This window comes from Lutzomyia longipalpis, chromosome 2 (assembly GCF_024334085.1).
Source record: "Lutzomyia longipalpis isolate SR_M1_2022 chromosome 2, ASM2433408v1".
Lineage (NCBI taxonomy): Eukaryota > Metazoa > Arthropoda > Insecta > Diptera > Psychodidae > Lutzomyia > Lutzomyia longipalpis.
In genome coordinates this window covers 19,467,904-19,482,513 of record NC_074708.1, presented here as the reverse complement: position 1 = coordinate 19,482,513, position 14,610 = coordinate 19,467,904, and the positions used below count along the sequence as shown (strand labels likewise).

General features: G+C 34.3%; 2 protein-coding genes across 2 annotated transcripts in view; both read right to left on the bottom strand.

Moving 5' to 3' along the window:
• The window catches only part of LOC129789442 (uncharacterized), an 885,568-nt gene that overhangs the window by 160,892 nt on the left and 710,066 nt on the right, over nt 1–14,610 (bottom strand). The window lies entirely within an intron of this gene.
• LOC129789445 (uncharacterized) lies at nt 12,564–14,390 on the bottom strand. Its single transcript, XM_055826264.1, has 3 exons — nt 13,966–14,390; nt 13,605–13,890; nt 12,564–13,512 (listed from the first exon to the last, which is right to left on the bottom strand). Exons 1-3 carry the CDS (start codon nt 14,164–14,166, stop codon nt 13,184–13,186), a joined length of 816 nt encoding a protein of 271 aa, XP_055682239.1. The 5' UTR covers nt 14,167–14,390; the 3' UTR covers nt 12,564–13,183.

Below are 14,610 nucleotides of genomic sequence, written 5' to 3'. Positions count from 1 at the left end.
ATTGGTATCGTATCAGAATCCAAAAATCATCCAAAAGAGTTAGAAGTCAGTGGAAAATATTTTGTCTAACTTGATGAATCATATGAAATGTGTAGCTTTTAGAAGAAAACTTTTACCTTTTGTCTGGAAGTGGGCTGTTCCAATATAATTTCATTTTCATATTTTCCATACAAACAGTGTTCTATATGAAATCGTAAAGTGGAGGCGGGACTTTTCTACATTTACTTGCAAGCGACTAGGAGAAGGAATTTCTTATATACATTGCGATATCATTTCATATTTTCCGACACAGAGTGAGATGGAAAATCCAACCAATACACGCTATGCGCGCCAAGAAAAGTTATGACGATGAAATTTCATCCAAGCCGCACTCACCGATCGTCGTATTAAGGAGAATTTGTGTATTTCATACACAAAATATGCTTCTCCTTCTCATTCCCACCCACAGCGGCATATTTTGGAGAAAGTAGGACCAAATGTCGCATGCGCATCCGCAATATTATTCTGTGTGGGGATAATTTCGTTACACCGAGATTTTCACCGATAAAACTACAACATTGTGGAAGTATTCTCCAGCAGAGGAACTTCTCCTTCGGGTCATTTTGGATGTTCCTTTCACCCCACATGAGATGTCCCTCATCTTTGAGATGTCTGTTTCAACACAGAAAATTGTGTTTGCAGGCAATAGAATGAATTAAAGGCAATAAGGGTGGTTTATATAAAAATTACTTGTGTAGAAAGTCACGTTCTGCTGAGGAAGCTTTATTAGTTATTCCAGAGGATAAACTTTATCCATAACACGTTTCAAAGAATCGTCATGGCTAGCAAACCCCACTATGTGTGTGGATGGAAAAGAAATTTTGCTGTGGAAGAAAAATTTAATGCAATAAGACGAAGAGGAGCAGGCGAGAGCGAATCAGAGTAAAAGTTTTCCTTGTGATGATAAGAAATTGAAAGACGAAGTCAATTCCCCGAGGGAGTGAAATCCACAAGAGAAATGTATGAAGAAAATCTAATCAAACTTTCATATATTGATTCAACCTATACAATAAGTGGAGATTGAGTGCTTTTCCAAAAGGTGCATCCCACATATGAAGTAGAGAAATCCCACATTTTGTAATTCAACGTTCGCAATTCCTCGAAGGGTTGCCAATTCATCAGTAACTTGCATGATCTATGAATTCAATACCTATAATACTTACTTACGATTCATACAAGTATATCTCTTCCATTTTAATTAACCCTTTCAGGTCCGCGATCAATCTTGCGAGCTGATTGAAGTAAAAAGAATTTTTATGGGTTTCTTTGAGCTCAAATAAGACATTCTTGACAAAAACTTCCAACTCAAAAATTTTCAGTTTTTTGCCCTTCCTGATCCTGCGAGTCCTTGGGGATGTCCTTTTGTGGCCATAAAATGATCAGGGATTGTAAAGCCATAGTTTTATACAAACTTGAACTCAATATTCATAAAATAACTATATATGTAAAATAAAACATTTTCAAAATCGAGCCTTTGGGTCAGCGTATGACCCAATGGACCCAATGGACTTGAAAGGGTTAATAAAAAACACTATATTGAATAATATAGGCAAACGCCAAACATTGCTAAAATAAAAAGATTTCTTTTTAATTTTCCGTAGATAAAAATTCAATCTTAACGAAGCATTAAAAATTTTCTTTGCGTGTTTTATCAAAAGCACAATATTCTTGATTTTAGTGCTGAAAAGTATATTATTTTCTAAAACCACAATGTGTTTTATATAGTATATATATTAGACTAAACACTGTACATATTTGCCCAAAAGTTACCTCCTTCTCATGATCTCCAGAAAGTCAGTGATGAAGTGAAATACCGCAAGAGAATGGTGGCAAAAGGGTGGTTGAGTTATGTTGCAAATGTTTCTCTTTTCTTATTTCCTTTCTTCTACTAATATTTATGGAAAATATAAAGGTACATTTTTAGAATTGTAAACAGAGAGATAAGCTTCTATAAAAAAAATATTCCTGTGAATTATTTCATATAAAATTTTTATAATGCTCGGTTCTTGTATTTTTAAAAATATCACCATGAAGTTTTGTTTTAAATAAAAATTTGTATGTCTATAGTCCTAGAATCCTTTGAACACAGTATAATATTTATATATAGATACATATGAATATACATATATATAGCGGAAACAAAATAAATTGTATGTATTTTTAATTACAATAATACCATTTTACTACTTCACAATGCAATGGCAGGACCTCTAACCATTTATCTCCAATTACCTCCCTACACTCTACTCATGGTCATGGGAGTCATACGATAGGGAGAGAAAATAAATTGCCAATGCTGTCATGTAAAGTGACATCGAAATTGTCGCTGTAAGTTTCAAAAGATTTCAAAACTATACATACGGGGAGTTGAAGTCGCAAACTTTGACTTGGATGTTGCAACAATGCTATGAATCAGATGGTATTCTACATGCATGGCTACACCATGTATCATAATATGTAGTCGGAAAATGCACCTTTATAGATTGGAATCAAAATTGGTATGGATACACGTTTTGGGGGTAAAACATTACGATATAACGAATAAGATTTATTTAATGAATCAAAAATTAAAATTATATAAAACTAATCCTGTTGCTACCTGAAAATCTTATATTTCTGTTACATATTCTTATTTTAGCATTCCACAGATTTTTTAATATCAATTCCACTGATTATTCAAATAGCAGCGCATTGACTTTAAAGAATAGCATACATTTATAACGAATTGCGTTATCATTGACTTTCTCTAAAGTCTCTTGAACAAGCAGAGTCAACCAACCATCAGAGCATCTCATTGTTGTTGTCAGAATAGGATAGGAACACAACTAGAAATGTTGAGAGACTTTTAGTGAAGATTTTCTCACTACGATGAATAGTATGGTATAGCAGTCTCAATTTTGCATCCTATATGTACCTACCTACTTATGTATATCGAAACAGATGAATTGGGTGGCGTCCAAATATCTGTGAGTACCAAAAGAGACATTTTCCTTCTTTTCTTAAATCCTTCTGAAGACCTAGGTCGTATGAAAGATTAAGGATAGGTTGTGAATGAGCTAAATGAAATGCGTGCTTTTAAAAAAAAATCATATTCGTAGATGTCACCATATCCTTTTCAAAATTCAAATAAAATTAAATTTCAAAATGATTCTAAATATTAATTTAATGAATATTTTATATCTTTTGTCTTTTGACAATGACTTCAGGTAAGTATTCATACCTAGACAAGACATGCCAGCCGTATTCAAATTTTCAGCAATGTTTCCGGTGTAAGGGTAACTTCACCCACTGTCTCATTCTACCCTTCGCACATTTGACTCGAATCCAAACAACTCAATTTATCTAAATACTACTTGTTGTGCTCTCTGAGAATGTTTCCCAAATTAATTTCTCACTTTCTCCACTAAACCTCTTAATATGTCGCGTGCACTTAAATTTCTCTTAAGGGGTCTTTTAGAGTTTCTTTCTATGAATTTCATGTTCTCCCACACAAAAGAAAATGTCGTTATGGAACAAACAAGGAAGAACCTCTAGGCAAGAAACAACCAAAAAAGTCAAACTAATCCACAAGTGACACTTGCAGTCGAGAAAAATAGCAAGAGGGGGAGGTTATAGAGAGACTCACATAATATAACTGAGAAAACGACAAAGAGACAAAGCGAAGACAACACTCGTGGAAAATTGCAAAAGCTTCGGAAAATCTATTTTCTATCAATGCATGAATCCCGTTACAAAATAAACCGCTTTTCTGCTTCAATTGTTGCTGTACTTCTTGGTTTGGTTTTGGGGCTTATATACATAGGTATGTATATACGTACGTATAGCATGTAATTATGTATAATGTGATCGTTTGTATAAGGAAAATTGTATACATTATTTATTATTAATACATTAAGTGTATCAAATATTAAAACTTATTTAATTTTTTTTCTAAAGCTTGAATAAATATGGTTTGATAAAGAAAATATAAAACCACTCTTTGAAGGCTTAGTCTTCAACACCATCAATACTGATGTACCGTTCTCTTTGAACTTGAAGAGTCCACTTTACTAAGTAAATATTTCTGGCCTCGGATGGACTCTTGCTACCTCTGGACAGAGTACCATAGATAGCAGAAGAAGTAAATCTCCGGCGAAGCAAATAAAAGCTCAAGACTTTCAAGTTTTCGAGAACTGAGAATTTATTTCTTGTGACTAAACTTTCGTATTCGGGGTTGTTTGTTATTCGGATGGATGGGAAAAGTACCAAAGCATTCATCGTTTTCTTCTTGCTCCTTGAAGAAATTATATGTCTCTCACGTGCATACATATATATATTTAGAATACACATAAATGCTTTTCCCAATATGTAGTTGGAAAATACTTTTAAGGTATCAGCACGACTGAACTAATGCAAATTTTTGTGGTTGTATTATTTATTTATTAACGTATATCGTTGTTTTAAAAACTTTAACTTCAACTCATCTACCTCAATTCAAAGACAAAAGCGAAATAGAAATTCTTTGATTTTTTTTGTTAACTGTGAAAAACCATATCTTCAATTGATTGCTATTCGGATAGATTTTTTTTCGGCTTAGGTATATTGTAAAAGAGATATTCAACTAATATTTGTATTTTATATACTTTTCATGATGGACCAATGGCTATAAGCGACAAGATGAGAAAATCGCGAGTGTCATACAAAATTCCTACCCTTAGGTGCGATTGGTTCGTGGGGCGGCGCATTGCGGTCAGTTTATTTCTTAAGTTCTGAAATATATCGATACGATGGGAGCAGCAGAAGGAGGTACTATGTACATTATATACAATGGAAGAGAACATAAAATATCATCATTGAGCACACAGGGCTCGCAGACGATGGTCAGCGGGGTGGAGAAAAGTGGTTCGAAAAAAGAAGGAGATGGCGGCGAGTGGATATGAAGAGGTGAAATATTGCGCAATAACCAAGGAGGACGGACTGAAGCTATTGCCAACGAGAGCTTTCGCCCAAACGGAGAACAGAAAACCTCCACAATATTAATATCCATCTAGCCCAACACAACCATATTTTTCATCCCCTTGACGTACAAAATATCCAGAGAGGGTGAATTTTGTCTTTGTTTCATGTCACGGATAGTGTGTGTATGTATTTTGTTGCCTCCCTATCATTTTCGGAAATCCATAAATCGCATTGTATACAAAATACTTCAGTTGAAACCCCCCTTCATATCTTTTCACACACTCTCATCAGTTAATACGAGAGAGAAAGCATTCCATATTGCGAAAACGTATTATATATACGTATGCCCATGTTTCAAATGAATAAAAGCTTTCGAGAGGCTTTAGTCGGGAGTATAAGAGAGAGAAAATGTGGAGAGTAGTAATCTTTTGCTTTTTAGGGATGGGATAGATAGGGGTCTCGCAAGAGGGGTAGGGTTAGAATGAGAAAAGCTCTCTTTAGTGTAATATGAACATTTCTGAGAATTGAATAAATCCCATGCGCGCGCATTCCGTAATCTCCATAAGATATACGTAACGTATACATACAATTTTATGTGTTTCACAAAATTCACCATATATATTCACAATACCCTCATAAGTTCCTGCACTTGTATATATACGAATGAATTGATATTTTATCCTTGGAGATATACGAATCCCTATATGATTTACTTCGCGGTTTTCTAACCATTTATTTTATTCTTTTATACTCATTGCTGATTTTTTTTCTTTTCATTTCAGGGAGTTACAATTGGAATCCCATTCTATATAGCATCTCTCATCGCCTTATATTTCGCATTCTACTCGAAAGAAATGAAATGACTTGTAATTTGTCTCTTAAATCGATTTCAATAAATAATGATTTCCAGTTACATTTATCAACTGTTAGAACTGTCTAGAAATACAAAATAAAAATAAGAAAAACATTTGAAATGATTTTAATTGGAATATGACATACGGTAATCAAATTTATGGATTTTACATTCTGTTATGTATTTTACCCATTTATGATTATCATATAATTTGGGAAACATAATCTAATCGTATTTTTTAAAATATTTATGGTACTATGTATTTTTGGCATTTTAAAATCCACTAAGGGTTGTAAGTACAAGGTGATTTAAAAGTTAATACACATGTTTTATCGTCAATATCTTTTTTTACAAGGATAAAAAAGCAAAATGTTCGTATAAAATTAAAAATAAAATTTAAATATTTTCTGCTCTAAAAATATTATTTCATGATCGCTGAAGCTTTAGAATTAGATTCAAGAGCAAAATTGATGGGGAATAAAGGTAGATCTTCTGTATGCAAATCCGATAACTAAAATCACACTACCTGAGAATGATTCTGAAACCAACACATTCGTTGGGTAGAGAAAGGTGGATGGTATTCGAGAGCGACGAAGAGAATGTGTAGCGCGATGAGGTGCATTCATGTCATTCAAAATGAATATTCACCAATGTACAGTAGGGAATGTTTAGTGAATAAATTTCGACTGGAACGGGGTGGAGATTGAGGGTGGTATCCCCAGATATATAGGCTGATGCCACAAAATGTCGATTTGCGAAAGTGGATGGGTAAAAGTGGGTAGCGAATGTACAAAATCGACGGACGTGTGTGCATATGAATTGGACTAAACGACTGTCAGAGGTGTCCGGCAGCCCGGAAAATGAAGCTTTTCTACTACTAGTGCGCGCTTCTCGAGAGAGCTTGTCCAAAGAGAACTTTGGCATTTATTCGACGATGAAAGCTTTCTACTATTTGTTATTGAATGGCATGGGCCATATGGAGAATTAGAACACCTATTCTATTCAGTCTTGTATACCAGTGAACATAAACGACATAAACATGTATGACACAATGTACATATACGTTGTGTATATGTAGTACATTGATTGGATACCGTTTTTAGTATTCTGATAGACATTCAAAATTGAACGAATATACAAAGTAACACTCTATTATTATTTAAAGAATTAAGGGAGCTCAAGTCTTCAAATATCGAATAAAGAGTAAACTGTAGAGTAATGTTGGAAGAAATTTTTTTTAAAAAAAATGTATCCCGACGAAAAATAAATAAATCTTTTCTTTTCGAGAGATAAGTTTTCTTTTTCAATGTATGCATTAAAAGAAACTTTTACGAAAAATCTTATACCACAATTACTGTGCGACTTATAGATATTTCAATATTGTAAAAAAAATAACGTAAATGAAATGAACCGCAAGAAGAAAAGTTTCTGCCACTCCGTGTGCAAGAGAGCGCGAGGGTGGTAATGACGGAAAGACAGAAATTCATTTAAAACTTTTCGTTTGATTTTTCCCCAAAAGTGAATCTGCGGGAATGAAAATGCTACGAGAAAATATATCTGTGAGTGAGGGTGGAAAATAAAGGTGGGGTGAGTGAGTGATACAAAAAAATACAACTCGTACAACTCGAATTCATCATTTCGTGTCGGAAATGAAAATTCTTGCTGTATGTACTTTTTTTCCTCACCATACTACTTTATACATCGCCCACCCATTCTGGCCTCAATTGTTCTATTCACTGAACTTTTTCTTCCCAGTATGTGCTTGGGGATGACCACGTATTTCTTTTACAAAGCAATTTTCAATTTTCTGTGGTTGGCAGGACGATTCTATTCCCTATGGGTCGCTTTTGGTGCGGGCGATGGATGTGTTTTTGACCGAACGAAAAATCCACCACCTTCTTTTTTCCTTTCCACATCACCCCACCTGGCCCCAGAGGATAGATACTTTTATGATACTTTCGTGCTGGTTGCTTTTGTATGTCGGCAGAAGCATCAACAGTGGATTGTGCCAAGACTAAAGTCCCGAAATGATGGAAAAGCAATTTCGTTTTATTGAAGCGTGACAAATTTGTGACTTTCCACCACACATTCACCGCTACATCCGGGCATCACATACAAAGAGATTCTTGTTTTATTAATTTTTTCCTCGACATCCATCTCTACACATACCTTTCATATATGTTGTATATGTATGTACCTATTTTCCCTTATTTTATCTTTTTTGTGGATGCTTTATCGTTTAAGCTTTGGATGTGTACCTATATTTCCAGTGTAAACGGACTAAATGCATATATGTGTACATTAAAAATATAAATATTTTATATAACATTTCTGTAGGCTCATAAGCTTTTAAGTATAGATATCATTTTATAGGTAGGGGAGGGCGGGGCTAATAAAGTCACTTAAGGGTTTAGAAAAAGCCTAAAATATCATATTTCCTAGCTAGATAGAACAAAATGATCTGAGAAAGAGTTGTAGGGCAGTAAATTTCCTAAAGAAATGAGCTAAACATTTCGCTTTATCCATTTGGGAAATATGATATTTTGAGCTTTTTCTAAACCCTTAAGTGACTTTTTTAACCCCGCTCTCCCCTAATTTGGAGGTACGTAATGTTACTTTATCAAAAAGTTGTAACAGTAAGAGAAGAAAAGTAAAAAAAATAACCCTAAATAATGTTCAATAAAAGTGGGTGCCCAAAATATATGTATCAAGTGAAAAGCAAGAATGTCACTTTTGCATTTTTAATAAGGTTACATATATAACAACAACCTTTGGTGGAGGATTCGTCAAGAATAACATTGTTATACAAGTTTGTGAAAATATGTACCTATAAAACATTTCTCGATGAAAAACTGGTTTTCATTCTCTATGGGACCTTCGTCACAGAACTCATGAACCTTTTATGGACTATTGGGTGGGCTCTTATGTGGAGTGGACAAAAACATATATACTACACGCTAGACCACCCTCTTATTTTGCAGAATAATAAATAAAGTGTACATGTGAAAAGCAATCTTTTTCTTTCAAATGTCCAAGTTCCCGATGACTTGTCCCTTGAGGCAGTATTCCCCGAACTTGATTTCGAAGCACTTTCCCACCTCACATTTCGAATTTGTATCACTATACAACACCCACAAAAAGAGCATGTTTTTCATTGTAATTTCACAAAAGTTTTCTCCTTCTGTCTCCTTTATCTTTAATAATAAATGAAAATTTGTTTATTGTGTACCTAAGTCCCTAAGTACGGTAAATACACTTCAAACTGGATACTTCCAGATTTTGAATTCTTTGAATTAGAAAAAAAATGTCATACACACAAGAATAATGAGACTTTTTAATTTTTTTATCACCTGAGAATTGTAATATGATTTCTGTACCTATATATAAAGCTCAAAAAGATTTTTTTTAATAATGGCACTGTAAACTAAAAAACTACATAATAAAATGCAAATTATACATAATAAAATACATAACTGTTGTAAAAATAAAAAAATACTATCACAAGTAATTTAATGCGTCCAATTTCACCTTAACATGATATTACACAATATCCTTCTTATGTACATACATATATGTAATTTATGTAGCGCTATTTATATTTATATATTTTATGAGGCAATAAAGTTAGGAAAAATTTACGACTCTACTCATTTCCCACCTCATATCGAATGATATTTATTTAGCAATATATAAATCTAACGTTCTTGTCGTACTTTTCATGTATCCAGGGGTGAGAAAAGCTAGACAAAAGAAAGAGAAAAATTGGAAAATTTTCTAAGCTTTTCCTTGCCATTTTATAAAATGTAAGTATAATAAATTTATTATCGTGAAAATATTATCATAAATGGTGGTAAAGGTAATAACCAGATTTATTTATTTTATTTATTTATTTCATTAATAAAGGGGGTGCCATCATTACTGATGATTCCCCTGAACCAGATTTAAAACCCGCTAATATGATTAATGTTGCTTTGTAATTTAAATTCTATTAAGTTGAATTGCAAAAAAATCATTTTCCGTTTCTATATGTATTTTCTTTTCTTTAAGCCACGTAAACTACACGCATTGTACATACGCACTTAAATTATATACAGTGTCGAGAAAAATAATAGGACCACCAATATAGGTTTTAAATGTACCCTTGACTTCAATCGCCAATATCTCAGGCTGTGGGAGACAGATTTTGAAAAGTGGCATAGATTCGGAAAGCTACATTCATCCCCTTTCCAACGATGGTAGATTTTCGAAAATCGGCCCATCCGTTCAATTTTGGTAGATGATTGAACAGAAAGTGGCATTTTTAGTATAGGTCTACTTGAGCGACTGTCAAAAATCAGCCCCTCAACCGATTTTGATCACCCCGGAAGTTTTGGACAGGGGAAGAATGTAGCTTTCAGAGTTTTTTGAAATTTTGAAAATCGGACACCCAGAAAAAAAGTTAGACGGGTTTTTGTGAGTGGTCCTATTTCAATAATTTAAGGGTTAAAATGCTTCCTAATTTACACAAAGTTTCATAACAAATTTTTATTTTTTTTTTAGGAAAAATTTATTTTCGCAAGCTATAAGCCTTTTAACTTTACTCAATTAAATTCAAATAAACACTTAAAAAAAATAAAAATTTACAAAAACTTGTTATGAAATTTTGTGTAATTTCACCCTTAAATTATTGAAATAGGACCACTCACAAAAACCCGTCTAACTTTTTTTCTGGGTGTCCGATTTTCAAAATTTCAAAAAACTCTGAAAGCTACATTCTTCCCCTGTCCAAAACTTCCGGGGTGATCAAAATCGGTTGAGGGGCTGATTTTTGACAGTCGTTCAAGTAGACCCATACTAAAAATGCCACTTTCTGTTCAATCATCTACCAAAATTGAACGGATGGGCCGATTTTCGAAAATCTACCATCGTTGGAAAGGGGATGAATGTAGCTTTCCGAATCTATGCCACTTTTCAAAATCTGTCTCCCACAGCCTGAGATATTGGCGATTGAAGTCAAGGGTACATTTAAAACCTATATTGGTGGTCCTATTATTTTTCTCGGCACTGTATGTACGTATATAAGCTATCGATCCTCTTCATTTGCGTTTTAATATGGTAAAATCAATATTTTAGCTTGTCTTAGGTTCTATATAATGCACATCTCGAAAACTTACTAATTTCTGATCTTAAAAAATAGGTTCAGAAAAAAATGACGCATGATTGCGCCATTTTGTGTTCCACCTATTCTCAGAATCCCGCCCTACATAGATGATTTTTACGACTATATCCCCTTGAATATTCTGACCACAAATTTTTCTCATAATAACTTTCAAACCCTCGAAAAATGTTGCACCACCCTCCAATGGGTTGCATTATCCCTTTTCAAACCACCCTTGCTTCTTAAACACAAGCGCAATCCAGATATATACAATATACGAATAGGGGGTGGCTTTTGGCTACATACAGGCGTTATACTTCAAGTTTATAATTTCTTGTTTTTTTTTTTTTATTTTTGTAAAGCCAATATATCAGTATGATATATGTTCATTGGATATATGTATATCGAAAAGCCTTTCTATACTGTTTCTGTTCCATTTAGATAGAAAAGACAATCCTGAAGAGTTGCTCCTTTTGTTGTTTTTCGCATGAAGATAGAAAAAGCTTCTGCCCACCAGAGTCTGTGAAACGTGACTTGAAATATGAATCAGAGAGAGTATAGTACACTGATCAACAAGAATTATATTACCTATGTGCAAAGATTATTAAAGAAAAAAATAGCAAACTGGACCGTACAAATAATATCATTCGTAGCTTATTACATGAGTCGATTGAATCTAATAACACCTTCACTATTTTATTTTTATTTTTAAGAACATTATCTAGTTGAACTTATTTCTGGATATTTTTTCCTTACATTTTCCCGATTTCCTTTCCAAGAGAAAATTTATTGACCATTTCTATATACATACATTTATATTACATATAGTAAACCATTGTGGGGGAATGTGAGGATAGCAAAGAAAGAGAAATTGCGAGAAAGTGTCTGTGACCACTCGAGGGGGTGGATCAACAGAAAGAGACGTGGAAGGAGTAATGTATTTCATCTCATTTAATATTTCATGTTGCTATACATGAGGCAAGCACATTTATGGCAATGTAGAAGGATGTTGCTCAAAATAAATGACAGCAAACAAATGGCAGTCGAGAATCTTTACGATGGTCATTTGTATTCACATTAAATTATTCATTTCATTTTCCAACTACGCCAAACATTTCGTTATAAATAAGATTGTGTATAAGGAAAACCTCAGAAAAGAACATTATTTACACACATAAGAAATAAGAATTATATACATACACATATATTTTTCTTATTTTCATTATATTAATTTATATACCTACTGAAAGAAAAGATATTTTTCAAGGGTGGAAAAGAGATTTACTTTTTCCCCAACTGCAATATAGTGTGTAGTTTATAATTGCTTTTTTATATAATTAATTATTATATACAATGTATGTACTATATGTACAAAACCACAGAACTACAGACAGTTAAGATAACATCTCTCTTCATAAGTGTTATGCACAAAGTATTTTAAAGAGTAAGGTAATTCTTTGCCCTAATTAGCAAAAATTACCGTTTGCGAGCCTATCTCCATCAATATTTATTTGCAACACACCTATACCTACCTTACCATTATTTCTGCCCGTTATACAATATTTTATGATTGTTACCTATAGTAAAACGATGAGAGAAATTAATCATCTTCTTTTAATAATTCAATAGATTTTTATAATTTTTCACGTTTGTTCTTTTTCATTTTTATTGGATTACATGGTATTAGAAAGATTTTCGTTTTAGATTTTCGCGTAAAAAATGTGTATACGTAAAAAAGATATATACAAAATTTAAAAAAAAATGAATATAAATAATTTTTTTCTAACACTTATTACGTTAAAAATATTTTTAATTAGGATTCGGAAGAAAGTAGTTTGCTGACACGAATGAGTCAGTTTTCGTCAAACTTACTTTTCCATTACTTTCTAATGAGTAATATTTTGGTCTGATAGCTGCCTCACTGATCTTCATCATCATCCATTAATAAATAATAAATTAATTAAAACAAATTCCTCGTTTCTATTACACATGTAATATTTAGTGGTAAAAAAATGTTAACAATTCACTAAAAAATACCGTCAAATAAATTAGCGATATCGGGTCGAAATGGACTGGTCAGTTTAAGGGATTATGGGATCTCAATATTGACATGGAATTGGGATTTAATGTGGGCAAATCTCACGGTGAGTAAGATATGTCACAATGGATAAAGGATTGGAATGGGTTAGGAAAATTGAGGATCACTGATGTTGGAATTAGTTGACATGAGATGATGGGTAGTGTTCGTAGTAGTATCTGTAGGGATCGACATATTGGGCATTGCTAGCTGCCTTCACTGGACGCACGAGGTATGTGTTGCGCCTATTGTGATCACCTGAGGCGTGCACTTGGAAGCTGGTCTCCTCATGATGGTCGCTTGAGAATATTTTCTTAAGGGCGATAATTCCAGCGATAGTGAGAGCCACCTTGCTAATAACCAGAGCTTTCCCAGCGATGGCAGCCAGAGCCTTAAGACCAAGTGGTCCAGCGATTCCCATAGCGGTGAGAAGAGCGGCCATAACATATCGACCGACCTTCTTACCAGCTTTGCAAGGGAACAGCCAATATGAGATAGAAAAAAAAATTAAAAGTAATGTTAAAAGTGTTAAGTATATAGCAATATCTATCGATAGCTACCCTTTTTCGTGGCAATTTTGTTGGCAATACCGCCGCCGCCACCGCCACCACCATGGCCGCCACCAAAGTGACCATGACCGTGTCCACCAATTCCTTCGCCCCTCTGGCGAGCTTCGCTCAGGTCAACCTTTAATGAGTGTGTGCGGAAGAATTTATCAAATTTCTGCACCAAGGCACGATCGATGCCGTTCAGTCCGCTCAAGAAACGTCCCTCCGCGATAGACGGGGTCTGTTCCGTCTCATTCTGCTTGACAAACGATATCCCGTCAAGCACTGAGAGAGATTCCTATAGCCACAAACACATATAGAATTATGTAAAACACTTGTTCTCTTGTTAAGTAATTATGATCGTTTGATAAACCTGATCGACGGCTTTTGAGATGGCGGTCAGTGCCTTCCCTTTGAGGCAACCGACAATGTCATTCTTATCCTGGCAGTCGTCGTACACTCGTTGGAGTATTCCAAATTCAGGTCCAAGCCAACTACTCTCCGACGACGCGGACACAATTGACGTGATCAGTGCAACAAACACCAGTAATTCCACTTGCCACCGATTAGACATGCTGCTGTGTCCTTTCGACTGTGCAACAGCTCAAAAAAACTCAAAGCTCCAATCCACTAAAATAACTCCACAAATATCACACTTCCGATGTATCTCTCCGAAATATGCCTCTAAAAGATGTTAAATCCCAAGTGGTGGCAGTTGATACTGCTGTAGATGAGATCTCATTGAAGACTGACGCTGATTACGATATTTAACGGCTTTTAAATGCACCTGAATGCTCTGCTTAATTTCGATATTAGCCGTATTATGCATCCGCATGCAGTCCCCCTCCATCCAAGGAGATAGTCATTTTAGCGTGAAGACATGAGATGCATTTTCTTCCATATGCACTCATCATAAGACTTATCTGGTTATTAATTATTTTGCCTACCACCACCTCCAACATACAAGAATTAACTCTAAAGAGAATTCTTTCACTCTTTTTCTCTCCCGTCATGGCAG

What these genes read in the sequence shown, in the direction of transcription:
- LOC129789445 (XM_055826264.1), bottom strand. Translation starts at nt 14,166, where the DNA reads ATGTCTAATCGGTGGCAAGTGGAATTACTGGTGTTTGTTGCACTGATC. An exon ending in TCTCAAAAGCCGTCGATCAG is followed by an intron (nt 13,891 to 13,965) that starts GTTTATCAAACG and finishes TTGTGGCTATAG; the next exon opens with GAATCTCTCTCAGTGCTTGA. An exon ending in CAAAATTGCCACGAAAAAGG is followed by an intron (nt 13,513 to 13,604) that starts GTAGCTATCGAT and finishes TCCCTTGCAAAG; the next exon opens with CTGGTAAGAAGGTCGGTCGA.